Source organism: Brassica napus, chromosome A1 (genome assembly GCF_020379485.1).
Source record: "Brassica napus cultivar Da-Ae chromosome A1, Da-Ae, whole genome shotgun sequence".
Classification (NCBI taxonomy): Eukaryota; Viridiplantae; Streptophyta; class Magnoliopsida; order Brassicales; family Brassicaceae; genus Brassica; species Brassica napus.
In genome coordinates, this window is record NC_063434.1 from 3520817 (window position 1) to 3542698 (window position 21882).

The window sequence follows — 21882 nt, forward strand, 5'->3', positions numbered from 1 at the left end:
TCTGGGACGGCAAGAGTTGATGGTGAAACCATTTTTTTGCTCGAGTGCTTTGAAATTTTCCTTAATAGTGTGAGGTTGATGTGGATGGAAATGAGTTTTATATGGACTTTCTTGATGTAAAACTATACTTTTTTTTTTAATGTGGTATTTCCATTTTTATATAATTTACTACCATTTTAAGATATAAGTACATTTTAAGATAGATGCTTAAATTTTAATGTACTTTTTCCATTTTTTAAAATGTTTATTTCCATTTCTTATATTTTTATTTACGTAATATCTATATTTTATATTTTAAAATAGATATTTAAATATTAATGTACTTTTTTCATTTTTTAAATTGTGTATTTACTTATATTATATATTTTACATTTTAAGATAGATGTTTAATGCTTGATGAACTTTTTCCATTTTTTAAAAAATTGTGTATTTACTTATTATTACATATATAATTCATATATTATATATTTACATTATTTACTTATTATTTATTTTCCTGTATATGTATTTCCATTTCTTGTACTTTTCATTTACTTAATATCTCTATTTTATATTTTAAGATAGATTTTTAAATCTTAATGTACGTTTTCCAATTTTTTAAATTGTATATTTCCATTTGTTATACTTTCTATTTACGTAATATCTATATTTTAAATTTTAATATATATTTTTAAATCTTAATGTAATTTCCCATGTGGAAGTACCGTAGCCTATTGGTTAAGGTTTAAAGGCTTCTACACCCAGGTCTGGGGTTCGAATCCCAGACTATGCAATTTATTGCAGATTACAGGAAATCCAAGTTTCAAGTCCCGGAGAAAGCGGTTTATTAAACAATTATACAGACTAAAGAGGAATGGCTTGCAAGAGATCTTCAACATGGTGCAAGTAAATCTAGTCAAGCGTGGATTTTCATAGGACGGCTCAGGTGATGCAGTTAGTCGTAGGTCTTCATAAGGCAGGTAGTATTGTCGGTTGTCGAATCGTCTATGTAATCTTTCCTATATCATAATTGTAAGATCATAAAAAATCAGCGTTAAAAAAATGTAATTTCCCATTTTTTAAATTTGGTATTTACTTATATTATATATTTACTTATTATTTATTTTTCTTTATATTGTGTATTTCTATTTCTTATACTTTCTATTTACTAATAATTTTATATTTTAAGATTGATTTACATTTTAAGATAGATGTTTAAATACTAATGTACTTTTTCCATTTTTTTAAATTGTGTATTTCCTTTTCTTATACTTTCTATTTACTTAATATCTATATTTTACATTTTAAGATAGATGTTTAATATTTAATGTACTCTTTCCAGTTTTTAAAAATTGTGCATTTACTTATTATTGTACATATAATTCGTATATTTATATATTTATAATATTTACTTATTATTTATTTTTCTATATATTGAGTATTTCTCTTTCTTATACTTTATATTTAGTTAATGTCTATATTTTATATTTTAAGATAGATGTTTAAATCTTTACGTATTTTTCCATTTTTAATGTAAAACGACAATGTTTAATAGAAAATCTTGGACAAATAGTCAAATAGTTATATTTATGTTTTTTTTTCTTTTTTTTATAAAAAGGTAATGTTACATTATGAAGATAACCCGTTTTTTTAGTGAACAATGGTAATCTTACATATGTTTAATGTAGTTTTTCCATTTTTTTATGTTGTATGTTTACATATTATTGTTATTTTTAAATGTAAAATGACAATTTTACATATGTTTAATGTAGTATTTCCATTTTTTTATGTTGTATGTTTACATATTATTTATTATTTTCGAAATTATATAGAATTGTTTTTTTACAAAATAGTAATGTTACATTATGGAGATAAGCCGTGTTTTTTTTTATTGAAAAATGGTAATCTTACATATGTTTAATGTAGTTTTTCCATTTTTTATGTTGTATGTTTACATATTATTTTCTTAAAATAAAAATGTAAAATGGTAATCTTACATATGTTTAATGTAGTATTTCCATTTTTATGTTGTATTTTTTACATATATTTATTATTTTCCAAATTATATATAATGTTTTTTGTTTTTTTTATAAAACGGTAATGTTACATTATGGAGATACGCCGTCTTTTTTTTTAAGTGAAAAATAGTAATCTTACATATGTTTAATGTAGTTTTTCTATTTTTTATGCTGTATGTTTACATATTTTTTATAATTTTCGAAAATAAGTAATGTTAAAATGTAAAACTATATTTTATGCCATGTGTCATCTTTCGAGATTATATTATATTTTTACTTCTTATTTATTTTTCTTTATATTGTGTATTTCTATTTCTTATACTTTCTATTTACTAATAATTTTATATTTTAAAATTGATTTACATTTTAAGATAGATGTTTAAATACTAATGTGCTTTTTCCATTTTTTTAAATTGTGTATTTCCTTTTCTTATACTTTCTATTTGCATAATATATATATTTTACATTTTAAGATAGATGTTTAAATCTTAATATACTTTTTCCATTGTTTTTAAGTTGTGTATTTCTTTTTCTTATATTTTCTATTTACTTAATATCTATATTTTACATTTTAAGATAGATGTTTAATATTTATTATACTCTTTCCATTTTTTTTTAAATTGTTCATTTACTTATTATTTTATATATAATTCGTATATTTATATATTTATAATATTTACTTATTATTTATTTTTTTTATATTGAGTATTTCGCTTTCTTATACTTTATATTTAGTTAATGTCTATATTTTATATTTTAAGATAGATGTTTAAATCTTTACGTATTTTTCTATTTTTAATGTAAAACGGAAATGTTTAATAGACGAACTTGGACAAATAGTCAAATAGTTATATTTATGTTTTTTTTTTCTTTTTTTTATAAAATGGTAATGTTACATTATGAAGATAAACCGTTTTTTTAGTGAACAATGGTAATCTTACATATGTTTAATGTAAATTTTCCATTTTTTTATGTTGTATGTTTACATATTATTGTTATTTTTAAATGTAAAATGGTAATCTTACATATGTTTAATGTAGTATTTCCATTTTTATGTTGTATGTTTTACATATATTTATTATTTTCGAAATTATATATAATTTTTTTGTTTTTTTTTATAAAACGGGAATGTTACATTATGGAGATAAGCCGTCTTTTTTTAAGTGAAAAATAGTAATCTTACATATGTTTAATGTAGTTTTTCCATTTTTTTATGCTGTATGTTTACATATTTTTTACAATTTTCGAAAATAAGTAATATTAAAATGTAAAACTATATTTTATGCCACGTGTCAGATTTTGGGAGAAATTTTTTCCGCTGATGTGGACGCCCTATGGAGCCTCAAAAGCGGAAATGTAAAACGGAAATGTTTAATAGACGAACTTGGACAAATAGTCAAATAGTTATATTTATGTTTTTTTTTTCTTTTTTTTATAAAATGGTAATGTTACATTATGAAGATAAACCGTTTTTTTAGTGAACAATGGTAATCTTACATATGTTTAATGTAAATTTTCCATTTTTTTATGTTGTATGTTTACATATTATTGTTATTTTTAAATGTAAAATGGTAATCTTACATATGTTTAATGTAGTATTTCCATTTTTATGTTGTATGTTTTACATATATTTATTATTTTCGAAATTATATATAATTTTTTTTGTTTTTTTTTATAAAACGGGAATGTTACATTATGGAGATAAGCCGTCTTTTTTTAAGTGAAAAATAGTAATCTTACATATGTTTAATGTAGTTTTTCCATTTTTTTATGCTGTATGTTTACATATTTTTTACAATTTTCGAAAATAAGTAATATTAAAATGTAAAACTATATTTTATGCCACGTGTCAGATTTTGGGAGAAATTTTTTCCGCTGATGTGGACGCCCTATGGAGCCTCAAAAGCTCCCTTTTATTAGTAGAGATTCGAACGATTTGCCTTCATTTTTTTGGTAAAATTGCCTTTATTTTGTTGTTGTGAAGTGTTACATTCAGTATGTCAAATAACAACAGAGATATGTCAAAAAAAAAAAAATAACAAATCAATATATATGATACATAATTTAGATATGTAACAAAAAAAAACATAATAATAAGAAAAGACCTCTTTATAAATTTGCTTCAAAGTCAAACCTAAGATTTACAAGTGGTTTATCATTAATGTATTTAACACTAAGAAAATGTTTTCTATAGATTTAATTTTGTCTTCGTGTTGGTTAGGCCTAGTGTTGGTATTGATTTAGATTATAGCTCATAAGCAAATTACGACTACCTTTAGAATTAATCTAGATCCAAAGAATTAAACACCTGTCATCATACAAAAATTAAGAATACAGCATGTAGTTTCTTAAGAATATAGCATGAAAAGATCGTTACCGTGATAAGAATACTATACAAAAGACTTATAAATGGTTGAATCCTTAAATTGCAATGATTATAGTCTTACCTTTGGAGTTCAGAATAGTTCAAAATATATTTTTTAAAAATATGAAATCATACAATATTTTAAGAAAATAGTGTTTTAAAAGTTTTTTTTCATAGTGAGAACCATATAATTAATACTCACAGAGGGATTAGTTTCTGTGCTTAAAATAATCTTATTTTTATAATAAAGTAATAGTGGTTCAGAATCGAAAACAGAGTTTTTATGTTAAAACTAATCAAATAAGTATTGGTCTAAAAAAAGTATTGGTCAAAAATATGCTTCTGTAGGGTAATAGGCGCCTGATTGAGAAAAAAAAAATGTCATTCATAGTAATAAAAACATAACCATTGTGAACGATCTTTCTCGAGCAATGATTTAAGCACGTGCATGTGCCTTCAACAATAATTCATAGTGGGGACTGGGGACTATAGATTAGTGACCATTAATATATATGGGGGATTAGTTTCTGCGTGTATAAACCATTACCACTCCACTAAGCTCAGTGGACCGTCGACTCTCTGGTGGGTTGGTGGCAGCAAACGATAATGCACACATCACATGCATCCGTACTTAAATTATGTGCACTAATTAACCATTTCTATTTAATTTATCGTTTCGTTGGGACTAAATTTTGGTAATAATAACCTCGCTATGCATTTTGGATAGTAACGATGATGTGAGACCACAACAATCTTTGGTTCTTTGAACGTCTTATACCCCCACGGGTGAAAAACCTCACGAATTAACTGGGGTTAAGTTCGTTTCTTTTTATATAATTTCAAATCATTTTGCATGTATTGCCGATCAAAGATTTTTTTTTTTGAGCAAAGATTATATTTAGTCAGACTACCATGTGTTTGATTACTTTAAAACATGTGTTTAATTGGTACTCGTGGCTCTTTAGTTGAGAGTATGATCGTAAACTATGAATACAAAATGATAAAGTAGTGGAAATATATTTGGTGATGAACACGTAATAGCTCACTCTATCGCAAAGCTTCTATAAATACCCGAACATGTTATTCTCTCTTGTATCCAACTAAGTTACACTACAAGTCTACAAACTCAATACACATTGACTGGCAAGTCCACAGACTATTTTTTTTAAAGGTTTCACACACGAAGAATTCCAAAATGGCTAGGGTCCAAGGTTTAGCTCTTCTTGGTTTTTTAGTGATTTCAAGTTTGGTTATGTTAACCGAGAGCCGAGTCGCAAGAAAAGACTTGGGGCTTGACCTAGGTGGGATTGGGGTCGGTCTGGGCGTTGGATTGGGGATTGGTATTGGCGGCGGTTCAGGCTCTGGTGCTGGTGCTGGTGCAGGTTCAGGATCAGGTTCATCATCTAGTTCTAGCTCTAGCTCGTCATCAAGTTCGAGTTCTAGTGGTTCGGGTCGATCAGGAGCCGGATCATCTGCTGGTTCATTTGCTGGATCTAGAGCTGGATCAGGATCTGGTAACTAAATAATAAGTAACGATGTATTTCCTACTTAAAGTGTGAACCAAAAAGTGTGTGTTTATGTTGTTGGTTTGTCGTGTGTATATACGAAGTTGGATGAATAAAATGTCGTCATAAGTTATGTTTGTTTGAGTCTGTATGTTTTTTTTTTGGGTGCAATTTGAGTCTGTATGTTCCATACAAGTCTAGATTGTTATATAATCTCTTTAAATTTGGATCAGTGCATGTGCAATCGTAATTAGGTAATTCGAATTTGGAACCAAAGAAAACAAGCTTCAAACGATATCAATAAATCAAATCATATGATCACAAATTATAGTTCTTTTACTTCAAATGGTTAAACTCTTAAATTTCAAAGAATCAGTGCAGTGGTCTGTCACTTACGAAAGAGTTTCGTTTTTTTTTTTTTTTTTGAAAAAGGACTTTCAAGAGTTTCGTATTTCGTTAATCCTAAATCTCTAAATTGAATATTACTGTATATTTAATCGAGTTAGTCCACCTACCTTATGATAGTACATAATATTAACTTTATTTTTTCCATAATTGTGTCTGTATTAGACACTATTAATAGACAAAGTTGATGTGTTCCTTGTAATCCCAAGTAAATAGATATGAGCGTCTGGATATACATAGTTTTGAATATAAATGAATACGTTCAATTTAGATGAACCATTCCGAATATAATGATCAATATTTTTACACTAAATCGCAACTGTAATTAAATCATTTATTTCTATATGTATCAAAACAATCGACACAAAACTCATACAAAACGTTGTAATATTGGCGTCTCCAGGTACATCTTGTTCTAGAAACCTAATACATTGATTAAATTTTTAAAGGATCCTAGTTTTTGCTAATTATTGTTAATATAGTTTCAAATTTACGAAAAGTAAATGAACCAATGTATAAGATTTAAGCATGTTACGTCGCTTCTAGACAAAGACTCTAATAATAGCTAACTAGTGCTGTGAAAAGTCCTAAAAACTTTGTCTACCATAATCGCTTACTCCATTATTTTAAAAATAAATATATAATTTGAGATTCTAGCAGGATTTCGCAAATCTTTTCTTTCTCAAATTCAATCTTAGTCTGGATTCAAAGAATCCTCCCAAAAACTATGAATAGGCTTGAAGTAAGTGATCTGTTTAAAAAAAATGTAGTAAGAGGTGGCCCCCCATGCCTTCTCTTTTATGGTGAAACCGTGACTTGTGGAAGCGGTAGTGCTAGAGAAACATGGAAGCGGCACGCAGTTATTATTGCCATTCTCTTATCGCTTTCCCAAAACAGCCAATGGTGAATGCTATGGTCAGCACGTCCTCTCTCTGCATTATCCTGTTTGAAAAAGTAGAGTTTTATTCTCTCAAATTATAAAAACTTTGTTATATGATTATAACATATTTTCATTGGTTCCAAATTATAGTAAAACTGATAAATGCACTCACACGTCTTTGTGCTAAAATTTGACTCAGTGCGGGCCAGTGCCAGTCAGTCGAGTTAATCATATAAAGAGCAGTAATTAGTAGTTCTAAATTTACTTTGCTAATTGAGTAATTACAATATCAAGAGAAATTTTATTATGTTCTTTTGCTATCTGGAATCCGAAGCCACACTCCTCTGAATGCATTCACCATTTACATATCACAAGATTTACAACTTATGGAGCTCTTTTTTGATTGTATACGAATTGGATACGTTAAATGAACTCTATAAAATTTATCTAGACTTTTCAAATATGAATCTCAAATGAACTCTTTCAATTTAAATAGACATAATATTCTCGCATATCTAACCTATACTAAAAGGAAGATATACTCATCATATAAGCTGTCCACGTCATTTTTAAATTCAGCCAATGAGGGGGTTCTCTTTCGACATTTCACCATCGCTTCTAACTTAAAGAGTGGAACTGGGCCTTCCGTGTAGGCTTTAAAAAATTTATATGGCCCAGTTTAAATATAATACACGTAAACCTCTGTGCAGTCGGGAGCGTAGAACTCTGTCTCTTCCGCTTCCTCTCCGCCGATCTTTTCCTCTGTAATCAATGTTACCTCTACCCTTAATTCAACAATCAATGATGTTCTTTACTAACTCCTTTATTTTTTCGCTCGACCTCCCGATGATTCTTCATCCTCCAAATCCCAACGTTTCATGATTCTATCAACCACTTGCTATAAATTTAGGGCCATACACACGAAACCTCGCTACCCAATCCAAGTTCTCTGCAGTTCATACTCTTCTACTCCCCTCTTCCGTCATGGCTAACCTCGAGTTTGTCATCCTACTTGACATTCGACAGTCTACATCTTTGCCGTTATCTCAAGAGGTTGTCCGGCTACTCATCATTCACTGGGACTATTAGGTTTTTAATCCCTCTTGCCTGTTCAGTCGCTATTAATCTCGATACAGCTTCTCGCGGATAAACAGGTTAATTAGTTAACTCCTTTTGGTAATCAAATTTTCCTTTCGTTATGTTTGATTCCTCTTATGCGTTTTTGATAACCAAATTTTTGTCCAAGCTGAATCGTTCTAAATATGTAGTAAACATATCATCTTAATTCGTCGATTAGTCACATAATTCGACTTTTGTTTTGGCGTTCACACTAATGAATGTTGTTGTTGATTCTTCCCAGGTTCTGATTGCATCGCCTCAAAGGTTTGTCGATACCGGTTATTTTTTTTTAATATTGTGCCACACCATCTCTTTCATCACATGATCTTAGTTGGTTCTTTCTCTACAATCAGCTGATTGCTTCATGACTTTCCTACTTTGGCTTATTGAAACTCATATCCAGGAGCTGGAGGAGGAGCTTAAGCTTCTCAAGAATCACTCTCAACCAAATATAGTTGTAAGCAATAAAAGGTTTTTGTATTTCTTACAAATGTTTGTTGCGCCCACTACGTCTTTGTTTCGTTTATAACTCTTTCATTTAAACCCACTGAGAATTTTGTTTCTTTTATAACATGAAACATGAAAGTAAGAACTTGTGATTGATTTATTAGAAAGCTGTGTTTTTGTGAACTTTATGGTCCTGCAGAGAGAGATAGACAAGGTTTTCTAATAAACAGCTATTCCTTTGTCTCAGTGAGTCTCCTCTTTCCATGGACAATGGGAGAAGGTAAGTTTACAAGACATCCCCAATTTTGTAATGCATGGTTTCTTCAAACTGATTGTTATAAACTTGATTTGGAGCTTTTGGATGTATAAGAGAAGCGGGAAGAAATATGGATGTTATTAGTGAGGAAGCTGGAGCATTGGCCACGGCTGAGGGACCCAAGAGCTTGAACTCAAGTGTCATCTAAACTAATGCTCTTCAGGACTTCTTTTTAAGGTAAAGAATGCACCTTCTTTGCTCGTGAGTTGAGATTTTATTTCTATCTTCTCGATCATTTATTTGTGGAAGTCGAGAGCTTGGGGGTTTGAGCCTAATGTCTCCACATTGGTTCTTGTGATCCACTCGTTATGTAGTTTGCGATTGTACGTTGACGGAGATAAGATTCATAGCTACGTGATCTGTAGTGGGTTCTGTGGGGTTTCATCTGTTCAAAATTCGATATTGACCTTATATGGAGAATGTGATTCGCTAAGCGCACGCAAACTGTTCGACGAAATGTCTGAAAGAGATGTTATTTCATGGAGTGTTGTGATTCAAAGTTATGTGCAAAGTCAATAACCTGTTTGTGGGTGGAAGTTGTTTAAAGAGATGGTTCGTGAGGGGGAAACAGAGCCTGATAGTGTAACTGTAACGAGTGTTCTCAAGAGTTGTGTTGTTCTTGAGGATGTTAATATGGGAAGATCAGTTCATGGGTTTTCTATACGTAAAGGCTTTGATTTGGGAGATGTTTTTGTGCGTAATTCACTCATCGATATGTATTCCAAAGGATTTGATGTAGATTTTAAGTGGTTATCTCTTTGGTCTTCTCATTAACATTATTCCTGTAAATAATCTTCAAAGGTCGATTTTTGAAATGCAATGTAGGTTTGATTTTGACAAATATCTGTTTGTATCAGATTCACCTTTGTAGAGTGATTGTTTCTATATATTTAATTTCATCTGTTGCAGCGGAGTCAGTTGTGGTTGTGGTAGAAGAAGTGGTTCAATGACAAGAGTGATGGTAAGAAGTAAAATAAAGCTAGAAGACTAAAGGAGAAGATGAAGATCAATGAAAAGCGGGTGGTTGGGTAAAGGAGGAGAGCGTAAAAGTTTAAGAAGGTTTTGATTGGACAATTGAAGTCTCATAAGGGAAGGAACTATAAAATTATTTTCACCTCCTGAATTATTTGTCGTGCCTGGAGGGGTTGTGATTCCGGGACTGAACTCTGTTTTTGTTTTCTTTGCTGGTGGAGATACGAAAAATATTTAGAGATATCATTTGATATACAAAGCAGTTCAGATTCTAGGTTGTCCTTATAGAGACAGTAAAATTTAGGATCAGAGTTTTTAACAAAGTGATTTCAAGCAAGCTTACTTTGTTTTAGAGTATCCAATCTCCTTATATCCAGAACTTCAGAAGCAGAGTATATGTTCTTACTTCAGGTCGATAACATCATATAACAATAACTCTACTTTTTTTTTCAAGTGCAAGCGATACTGAATTCACATAGAAAACCACCGACTTTGTTAGATACATAATGCTTAGCTATGATTAAGAAACATCAGTCATCAATACAATAATGTGAGAAAATCGAATTTTGTTATCAAAAATGCAAACACAGAAGCACATAACGATAAGTTCTCCAGACTTCACTTTATTATATTATACTGAAATTTGAGATTAATAGAAAAATGAACAAGACATGAGTTTTAAAATCGATCCCACACAAAACTTTCCCGCGCAAAAAAGGCTACTCACCGGAGAACACAGCCAGTTTTTGAACATGAGTTACAATCAATCCATGTTTAAGAAAAAAAAAATTAAAAAGGAGAATAAGAAGAATTGCATGTTGTTTTTTTATAAATACTTCCACGCACACAAATAAACATGTATGTTATGTGTTTTTTTTTTGGGTGCAAATGTTATGTGGTGTGCAGTCATTATTTTAGGTTCAATGTAATCTCCTTTATATAATCAATAGGCAAAGTTGTCTGTGGATAAGCTTTGGTTTCTAATGATGCACGTAATCAGTAAATCTATTGAAACTAAGGTTATACAGGAAACCATGTATGAGGATTTTTGTTCCTAGGGATCGAAACAACTTTTGAAAGAAAAAAAATATACATACCCTATTATTTGTATAATTTACAAAAAGGTCTATGGAAAAAAAAAAGCTAGATTACCAAAACAAATGCAAATAAGAAATCCGATGAATAAAAAATATGTATTAATATGCCTATGATTCAAAAATAAATTTCTCCGGAAAAGTAAATAACAAAAAAATTGCACACATACAAAAAAAAAACATACATTATATATTATAATATATTTAAATTAAAACAATTACTGAAAAAGTCATATGAAAAATATACTATTTTTAACATGAAAACTCAAATATTGGAACAATCCAACATATATACACTCACCAAATATACACATCATACTCACATCATACATTACTATGAACTAAAAACAATAAAAAAATATGCAAATCATGAAATAGTAAATCAAGCAATATAATGGTATCCTAGAATGATAACCAAAAATTTCAAGCTATCTTTATATGCTTTATTGTGTTAGACATTTTATGGTTTTTGTTACAAATTAAGTAAACAATTTTTTCAACATTTAAAATTTTTGACCAATCAAAACAGATCCTTAATTACCATAGTTGTTACAGTTTGATTAGACTATATTTAGAATCACTTCAATTATGGGAGCACATTTCTCTGTCATAGCCCTCCAAAAACAAGAGCATTAAATAACACATAAACCTAGACAATAGCCATAAGATATGCAGGGCCAGGGCCAGAGAAATTCTACAACAGCTCCACCATCTACCCGGCAACTACTGAAGCATCTTCTTGGACAAACAAGCTAGCCACGAATGGAGAATGCATTGGAGATCCATCATGAGTATGGCAAGCCAAACATCACCTGCGCATGCACTAAATCGTACAAGCAGTGGTTCCACAAACAAGGTAAATCACAGCTATATAGTCCATAAGCAAAACAAAGTAAATAAGGTTATCATGCATCTATAAAACAAGCAATCACTTATTCACTAATAAAAATAACACTGAACATCACGAACCAGTATACAGCCACTCTGTTGCAAATTTAATCAACCCCTCATCTTTGTTAACAGATCAGGGGCATGTCGAACGCATCACATCAGTGGTGAAATCAACCAACGAGAAGATGGAATCTCAGGCCTAACTCGAACCATCATCTCACAATTTTCCATTTATGTCTAAAAGGTAGTCCAAGGTACGATCTCCTACACTCAACAAGAGGATATACCTTCAGGTGCATTATTTTTAACTTAAAAAAGTAACAAAAAGCTTGATCGTTGGTTTAGTATAAAACTGAAGGCTTTTTAGATTTCTTCATGTTAGTTTTATACTACATGATATTTTAAAAGTTATACTGCTCGCAGATTTTCTTATGATTTTTCTGTTTTTCTAAATAAAAGCACAAAAGCTTTAGATCAATATGTATGATTTATTTCCCATACTCTCTTGATATATTCAAAAATCTTTGCCTCTGGAATTTTGTGCAGATATTTGACTACATAAAAGATGTGTTGCAAATATAGTTTTGGGTCGGAGGAGATCATCAACAAAACAATAATAAAGGGACAGCATGATCTCTACTTACTTTCCAACCTCAAATTTCGTAGGTTCTTTAACACAAATTTATTAAATGATATTATATATTTATATAAACTTAAAGGAAAATTGTATAACCACATTATCCGCGCGTAGCGCGGACGCGGAACTAGTTTATACTAAAAACACTCGATGCTAATTTACCATGGCATAGTGGAATTAAAATGGCTGAAGATAAGTTGGATAACCCACAAGGCCACAATTATTACAGTGATGAGTCCACTATTGTTTTGCTAGTTTACCCAAATAAATCGTTTATCTATATTTACTTCATCTACCTTGCTGTATTTAAAGATTCCTCCCTAAATCGCGGTAAATTGGTAAAAAATAGAGATTACGGTAGATCCTCACTAGATTTAAAACACTAATCCAGATCATTTAATAAAAAAACTATTAGCGATATCGTTTTTTTCTTCTGTAAACAAATAATAACAAGTTAAAAAAGAAAATGCCAATCTTTAAATCAGAATTAACGCGGCTCCTTGTCCCCTGAGTCATCTGTATATATACTCCTCCGTCTCTCCCTCTCCTCCTTAGCAGATGCTTTTGGAAAATAACCAAAAAAAAAAAAAAAAATCTGCATATTTCTTCTCTCTTTTAAATTTTAAAATCATTTTCGTTTTTCAATTCGATAAATCTTTCCGTCAAAACGCCGTTAACCATGCCTTCCATAGAAGATGAGCTGTTTCCGTCAACTCCGGGTAAATTCAAAATCGACCGTTCAAACCGTCAGCTCCACCGCTGCTTCGCCTCCACGAGCACCATGTTCCTATGGGCTCTCTTCCTCATCGCCCTCACCGCCTCCTACCTGAGCTTCCAGAGCTTCGTCGACTCCGGCAGCCGCTACCTCACCGCCTCCTGGGGCGGCATCCAGTGGGAGAAACAAGTCCGAACCTCCGCTCAGATCCACCGCTCCGGCGGAATCTCCGTCCTCGTCACCGGCGCCACCGGATTCGTCGGCAGCCACGTGTCCCTCGCGCTTAGGAAGCGAGGAGACGGCGTCGTTGGGCTCGATAACTTCAACAACTACTACGATCCTTCCCTCAAACGCGCGAGGAGGTCTCTGTTATCTTCCCGAGGGATCTTCGTCGTCGAAGGAGATCTCAACGACGCGAAGCTCTTGGCCAAGCTCTTCGACGTCGTCGCCTTCACTCACGTGATGCACCTCGCGGCGCAAGCCGGGGTTCGATACGCGCTGGAGAATCCTCAGTCGTATGTTCACAGCAACATCGCCGGACTAGTCAACCTCCTCGAGACCTGCAAATCGGCGAATCCTCAGCCGGCGATCGTCTGGGCGTCCTCGAGCTCGGTGTACGGACTCAACGAGAAAGTCCCCTTCTCCGAATCTGATCGAACTGATCAACCGGCGAGTCTCTACGCGGCGACGAAGAAAGCTGGAGAGGAAATCACCCACACTTATAACCATATTTACGGTCTTGCCATCACCGGTTTAAGATTCTTCACGGTTTACGGTCCATGGGGTAGACCGGACATGGCTTACTTCTCCTTCACGAGGAATATTCTCCAAGGTAAACCGATCACGATATACCGGGGGAAAAACCGGGTCGATTTGGCGCGTGATTTCACTTACATCGACGATATAGTCAAAGGCTGTTTAGGATCTCTCGATTCGTCGGGTAAGAGTACCGGGTCGGGTGGGAAGAAACGCGGATCCGCACCGTACCGGATATTCAATTTAGGGAACACGTCACCGGTTACGGTTCCGATTCTGGTGGATATATTGGAGAAGCATCTCAAGGTGAAGGCGAAGAGGAACTTCGTGGAGATGCCTGGAAACGGCGACGTTCCGTTTACGCACGCGAATATTAGCTCCGCCCGAAAGGAATTCGGGTATAAACCGACAACCGATTTGGAAACCGGGTTAAGAAAGTTCGTTAGATGGTATCTTTCTTATTACGGATACAATACTAAAGCCAAGCTTGTACATTAACGGTGAATTATTTTTGTTGTACGAATTAATTTTTTTTTAATATACCCAACATTATTATTATTATGATGATGATGATTCGTTTCTTAATTACTCATTCTAGGTAATTACTCCCAACATTATATATTCTTTTCTATTACGACAGTCGAAAACTAAAAAGACAGCGAATAAATTTGTTATATTAATAGTATAACAAATTTGTTATATTTGTTCTTAGCAAATAATTACCTGCCAAAAATGTTGGTTACGGGATCTACGGTATATATAATCAGTGATATAATCTGGGGGAAATAAAATAAATAGTTTAAAATAGGAAAATAGTTAGCTGGAAGATTGTGACAGCAGAGAAAGTGGGCTTTTAGTGGTGGGTGGGGTCAATCAGACTTTTATTTTTATAAAGAGGAAGACCTAAGCTGTACGGTTACCGTTGGATCCGATGAAGAATTTAATTTTTGAGTCGTAATCGTACGGTCCACCTGTGAAGTACTCATGCGACGTTATCTTCTCCACCGACACTAACGAGGACTAAACCAATTCATCATTTTGTATTTTGGAGGTAGCAAAGAATAAGAAGTGGAAGAAAAGGTGTAGAAGTTTTTAAAATATTCACGAAAAATTTTGAGTAATGTCTTTTCGGTCTATAGGTTTTCTAGAAGTTTTTTTTTTCATGTATGTATTTAAATGTATTTCAAGAACTTGATTTTCTTCGAACAAATCTTTGTATTTTTTTGTTCAAGCAAACCAGTTATAGCATGGATAGATATTGACATTTTGTGGGTCAGTAAGTGAAAACAAGTACATTGTTTAAGAATGATATATTTATTTAATTAGTTAGTTGTGTTTGTAGGCCAAAACATATAGACAAGTTATAAGATATTACCAACAATTTTATCAAAATAACAATAATAAAATATCTTAGCATTTAGAGACCTTGTGACGGCAATCGGCCAACCAAGACATTTTGTACCGAGTCTTTATTTGATCCAACAAAAAGAATATAGATGAGCAATTGGTGAATTGTGAATTTTATGATTAATCGAGTGGTAACGTGGTGGAGAGACCAAACTATATCATTACTAATGAAACTATAAATGTAGAAATGATTAAATTCTGTAAATACAAAATTATATATTGGCTTTTGTATTTGGGTATTAATGCTCGTTTGTATATGTTTTAAGACAAACATAGAATTTGATAAAGCGGAGAATACGAACATATAGGAACACTTTATTTTAGTACCTTATAGGCAGCAAAATTGACCGAAAATCGGTCAGTGCTCAGACCTCGGCCAAATGAAAATTTTGATGTCTACACACATGTTATGACATGGGTGTTCCGTTTCCTGTTATTGAGAAAGCTAGTTCGGTTTGGTTGATAAAAACCTATCCGAGCTTTTACTTAATTTTTAGGTTCATTGATCTTGGCTCTAGAATTAAGTAAAGATTAGTCTTTTGTTAATGTATGGTGAAAAACTACGAAGATAGAAAACGAGTTTATCAAAGATTGTTTAGAAAGACGATAGTCTAATTTAACTGTAGTGACCAGACTCCTAACAAAACTGCTAACTGATGTGCTTTTCTACTAAGCTACTTGAATTATTATTTATGTTGAACACTGATTATTTGGAGTTTGAGTATATCTATGGGTATCTTCACGGATGTTTTTTTCAACCAAAATGTTGATACAACTTACAAAATCCTTTTAAATGCTCACAAATCATCTACAACAATGGTTTTTAGAATTTTGGTAGTACTTCCATAAACACGAAACGTAATTTACCCTGGGCGGATGCAGAATCATTATATCTAAGTGTAGGATTAGGAAACATTTCTTAACATAATAGTATTTACTGAATAAAAAAAATAGATGGGGCACGTCCTCACCTACATCCGCCACTGAACAACATCCGACATGGTGTAAAAGAAACCATAACAACAGAGAATGCATGAAAGCCCTTAGTTCAAAAAAAAAAAACAGAGAATGCATGTCACTAGTTATTTGATTTTAATATTGTTGATTTCTTTCCCAAGATATTGTTGATTTTTGAATATTGTTCAAAGTTAAATTGATGGCCTAATGGTGGTGGTTACTTAATATCTATTACCTATATACAAAAACACGTTTTCATCAAATTAGCTTATGTGTGTATCAGCATCTCTTTCCTTTTTTGATAATGTTCTGTATATGTAGAAGAAATTATGGCAAAAATTATCATTACTCTATTATGTGCAAAATATACATTTAAAACAAATCAAAAGTTTTTATATTTTAAATGAAATGATATTTTTAATCAATAATTTTTTGACCTCTCAACAATGTAATTTCATTGTTAAATTGTTATTAAGAGCATCTCCAATGTAAAACTCCATTTTTTCCTCCAAAATGGAGTAAAAGTGAAAATGAAGTAAAATTGTTCCAATCCTACTCTATTTCTCACTCCATAATGGAGTGATGAACAAACAAAAAATAAATTACTCTATTTATGGAGTAAATTTCATTATAGAGTGAGATATGGAGTTGTGTTGGAGCATTCCTTATTCCATATTCACTTTTACTCCATTTTAGAGGAAAAAATGGAGTAGAGATGGAGATGCCCTAAGCAAGATAATTAACTAATCAGATTTTAAAATTTGAAAACTTTAAATCTCTAGCTGAGAAACCGCGTGATAATTAAGGGTCATTCCTTAATGGTATTACTCAAAAACATTTTGGAATAGAAACAACATCTGCATTACATTAAATTACATTGCATATTCGTCGTGTAGTCGCATAAGGAAATTTCTTGACAAATCTTCTTACCTTCGTCTACGCGTTTTACTTTCACTATATAAACCTTATTTTGTTCCATGCTGATTACATCTATTCTTCTTCATCACCAAACATCACAACATGGTTCGTTGCCGTAACAGCCTCGTAGCCATATTCAACTTCTTTGTCTTCCTCTTATCCATTCCCATTCTCTTCAGCGGGATCTGGCTCAGCCTTCATGGCAGTACGCAGTGCGAGAGGTTTCTCGACATGCCCATGATCGCTCTCGGCGCTGTCCTCATGGTTGTCGCCATCGCAGGAGTCGTGGGATCTTGCTGCAGAGTTACGTGGCTCCTATGGTTTTACCTTTGCGCGATGTTCTTGTTGTTCGTCATCGTCGTTTGTTTCACCATATTCGCCTTTCTCGTCACTAATAAAGGCTCTGGTGAAACTATCCCCGGAAAGGCTTATAAGGAGTATAGACTCGGTGACTACTCTGAGTGGTTGCAGAAGCGTATGAACGACAATCATCATTGGAAAAGCATCAGAAGCTGTCTTTACGATGACAAGTTCTGTAATCGCTTGGAGCTCTTCTCTGATATATATCGTAATGCTTCTGCATTCTCCAAGAAGGATCTCAATTCTCTTGAGGTAACCATTTTTGAAAATTCAATAACGCTAATCTGATTAGAAAGGTTCGATCATTTCAGAGATATGTAAAGAACTTGTACTTTTTAGGGTTTTACTCTGACGATCCTTTTTCTTCGTCATGAATCATCTTTTCATTATACTATTCTCTAATTTTTTTGTTCATTCACAAAGTGTTTATTGATCATTGGTTACAATGAATCTAAACTTTTTAATAATAATAATTGATTGAATTTGACTGGTTCTCTTAACAGTCTTGAGGTAATAATTATGAGTTGTTTTAGGCCAATTTGACTAGAATCTGAATCAGTGGTTAAAAAGATTTTATCCTTTTAGGGATTTTCAACTTAATATTTTAAAATTCTAATTAGTGGATTTCAATCCTCTTTTCCCAATCTCTTGAGCTAGAAAAGAATATCTAAAAATCTAAAACAAATCACAATGGCTTCCCCTTATTAGAATGTATATGAATCTTGATTTTAATAGTATTGATATTATTATGATTGTTTTTATTTATTTGCTTTTGTTGTGTTTACAGTCTGGTTGCTGCAAGCCTTCTAATGACTGTAACTTCACCTACGTAAGCCCAACAACTTGGAACAAAACATCAGGACCATATAAGAACCCAGATTGCAATACTTGGGACAACGATAAGGAGAAGCTCTGCTACGATTGCCAAGCATGCAAGGCCGGTTTTATAGACAACCTCAAGACCTCATGGAAAGTAGTTGCTATTGTCAACATCATCTTCATTGTAGCCCTCATGATTGTCTATGCTATGGCATGTTGCGCCGCCAGAAACAACTAAGAAAGACAAAAATACCTATGCGTCGTTCTAAAGACTGGGAGTTTGATTTTTCTTTTTATTAGAGTAAAAATCTTTCAAATAATTCTAGAATCAGAAGAAATAAAATATTCTTGAATCAGTTTAGTTGTTGATGTTTTGGATTTCTTCAGTTGATTTATGTTTGGACAGAAGGGGATTCTCTAAATCTTTATTACAGTTTGTTGTGTTTGAAGATTCTTCGATATGAATCTTTACTTCTGAGTTGTTTTTATTGTCTCTCTGTTCTTTATTCGTCATGGCATCTTTTGCTTTACCCCAGAGTACAATGTAAAGTCCCATTATCACACACAATCCTCCGATTAAGCTAAAAAGGATGAAAAAAAAATATAATGATGATGTTTATTGACTGTAGTAAACTTATATTAAGGAAAAATTATTATTTACCTTCCGGTGAAAATCTCTTCTTGGAGGAACAGAGAAGCCAAGATTGTGACAATGACTGTACAGAGTGGGTTAAACATTGAAGAGAACAAAGGGCCTCTTTTGGATATAACCCAAGCTTGGACGGTAAAAGAAAGCGCTGACGCTACAACTCCCTAACAATCGCATTTTACAACTAGAGCTGATCAGTTTATGTTAATATTATGATTAATAGACTGCTGAAAGTGAAAGAAAATATAACTGGAGAATGTTTTATGTACGTACAGCGTAGAGACATGTAGCAAACTCGGAAAAAGAATGGAGAATCCAAGCGTTTGGGTCTTTCTCAAGGAAGAAAGTGACGACTGCACATTGTATCGTTCCCAACAAACACATCCATGCAGATAAAGAGAGGTGATCTGGGTAGTAGGCAGAGATTGGAACCTAGGGTGTTGTTGAAACAAAGTTCACTTTCTTGCGAAGCAAGAAACATTACCAAGGACAAAAGTAATGATCTTACCGAAGTTTACCTGAAGTGTAAGCCAAAAAGACCAGCAAAGATTGCTAGAGAACAAGAACAAACAACCCATCAGCCACATGTTCTGGTCCTTAACATCTCCTAGCAACGATTTCGCTATGGAGAAATCAGATTCTGAGTTGAGAATCTTTGGTCCACGAAGCAGAGTCATGGAGATCGCTCCTAGTACACATAAGACCGTCCCTGCTATCTTCGCTAAGCCTCTGATATTCTTAATATTCACCTTCTCGTATCTAAAGATCAGCAGTAATAGTTACAATTAAATGAATCTTGTTTTCCAAAAAAAAAAAAAATTCATATAAAAAGAGATGTACAAATGTAGTTTATGTATACCCGACTAGAAATGAAATTAGGAAGGTGACAGCAGGGTTGATGTTACCCATGGCACTTCCCATCGACGATGAAGCTAAGTAAAGACCTTCAAAATACAGATTCTGATTGATTGTAATGCTGCAACAACAACAAAAAAAGAGTCCAAGATTCATCAAATTGGAGGTCTTAAGAAATAAAACACTAAATACACTTACCCTATAAGCGAGACCATGAATATTAACGAAAAGCTCTTTAGATCCAAAGAAGATATCCTCGATTTTCGCCTAAAATCCAAAAACATATACACATACGAATTAGCAAGAATTAGTTACAAATTCATATCCGGATATAGAGATAGATATGTGAGTTGTAAAACCTTGAGAAGTAGAGAAATGGGAAGATGCAAATGGTGGCCAAGGCTTGCCTATAGAGGATAAAAACTCGAGGGCTTGTTCCATGAACCAAAGTAGCTCTCGAAGAAAGAGTCACTTCTGCGTAACATAGTTGCAGCCCAATCATCGCCATCACCGGCTTATACTCCTCTACCTTCCCCATCTCCCCTCTCTCTCTCTCTCTTTAGATGTTTATGTCATGAAGTATACACTACTAGGACGATCTTGCTAATTATATAACTATAATCATCCAGTAATAGACTAGATGCTAAGAGAATATTATTATGCCAAAAGGATTCGTTCGACAATACGTACTTCTTTGTCTAGTGAAAAGATCTTAGGCGAGAGACTAAACCAGTTCAGATAGTTTCTCGTGTATTAACTCGTGTTAAAATCGAACTTGTACATAAGTTTACAATCGAACTTTGGTTCGATCTTTTGTTTTGGTAAAAATTGGTTCAATTTGTTTCTGGTTTCTAAGTTTTTGTCACCGCAACAATGTGTTATATGGTTTTCTTGGTTTAAATGTTTTTTTTTTGTAAAAGGGCTTCTTGGTTTAAATGTTAAATAATGTGTTTTATGATTATTTTCAAGTACATACAGTTGTGATCGTCCAAAAAAATAACATTTACACATTGAATCTTAAATAATTTTCCGAGGTTAAACTAAGTCTTAGTACAAGAGATCCGATCATCTTAACATGACAGCTTTTCCTGAGGTACTCTTAGGATAGTGCAGACGAATATGAGTCCATGGGTTATCACTAATTTCTTGTTTTTGTTTGATCAATTGTTATAGTCTTGCTTGCCAAAGTGCAGGCGCTTATTTAGATCTGTCTAATAACAATATCTGCTTCCACGGATCTAAAAATGAATTAAGTTAATATTTAAGTACAATATTTATCGTGGAAGATATATAACTTCCAACTGGCCATTCTTTAATTATATTTTCACAAACCTGCGTTTTGTCAAATTTGGTGAAATTGCTTAAGAACAACACTAATATCACTTCAATCTGGTCTACGACCTTATATAACTCTAAATTTTTGTTTTTCCTAATTAACTTGAAACTGCGAGAAAAACATGTAAAGTTGATACTTTAATTTTTGTTTATTAAATATTATATTGTATAGATATATATTTTTGAATTTCAACCTGATATGAAATTCGATACATTGCTATTAGACTATGTTTAAGAGATGCAAACAATTTTTAAAACTAATATAATGATTACATGTATTACTAACAACCTCTCTAATAGATAGAATAAATGTTCGACCAAAAAAAAAGATAGACTAAATGAAGCCCCAACCTTCTCCAGTCCATGGGATAATCATATTAAAATACACAGCATGTGAAAAGGGGACTTATGAGGTCTGAAGCCTTGATCACTAACAAAAGTTTGCACATGGGAGCAATCAGTCAACTAGGCCCATAACAATAT

The 21882-nt window shown here is 32.6% G+C and overlaps 4 protein-coding genes across 4 annotated transcripts; 3 read left to right on the top strand and 1 right to left on the bottom strand.

The window, feature by feature from the left end:
- Window positions 1-5422: 5422 nt before the first annotated feature.
- Window positions 5423-6099, top strand: LOC106372327 (counting factor 45-1-like). The gene has a single exon (XM_013812517.3). It carries the CDS (start codon window positions 5558-5560, stop codon window positions 5882-5884), a length of 327 nt encoding a protein of 108 aa, XP_013667971.2. The 5' UTR covers window positions 5423-5557; the 3' UTR covers window positions 5885-6099.
- A 7059-nt stretch (window positions 6100-13158) lies between these two features.
- On the top strand, window positions 13159-14660 carry LOC106392805 (UDP-glucuronate 4-epimerase 1). Its single transcript, XM_013833613.3, has one exon. It carries the CDS (start codon window positions 13308-13310, stop codon window positions 14595-14597), a length of 1290 nt encoding a protein of 429 aa, XP_013689067.2. The 5' UTR covers window positions 13159-13307; the 3' UTR covers window positions 14598-14660.
- A 2784-nt stretch (window positions 14661-17444) lies between these two features.
- On the top strand, window positions 17445-19048 carry LOC106392719 (tetraspanin-9). The gene is made up of 2 exons (XM_013833542.2): window positions 17445-17993; window positions 18529-19048. The coding sequence occupies exons 1-2, from the start codon at window positions 17484-17486 to the stop codon at window positions 18796-18798; spliced, it is 780 nt and encodes a 259-aa protein (XP_013688996.1). The 5' UTR covers window positions 17445-17483; the 3' UTR covers window positions 18799-19048.
- Window positions 18919-20886, bottom strand: LOC106392644 (WAT1-related protein At4g30420). The gene is made up of 7 exons (XM_013833471.3): window positions 20424-20886; window positions 20263-20331; window positions 20069-20185; window positions 19728-19968; window positions 19483-19641; window positions 19222-19373; window positions 18919-19141 (listed from the first exon to the last, which is right to left on the bottom strand). Exons 1-7 carry the CDS (start codon window positions 20600-20602, stop codon window positions 18919-18921), a joined length of 1140 nt encoding a protein of 379 aa, XP_013688925.1. The 5' UTR covers window positions 20603-20886.
- Between the last annotated feature and the right edge of the window lie 996 nt (window positions 20887-21882).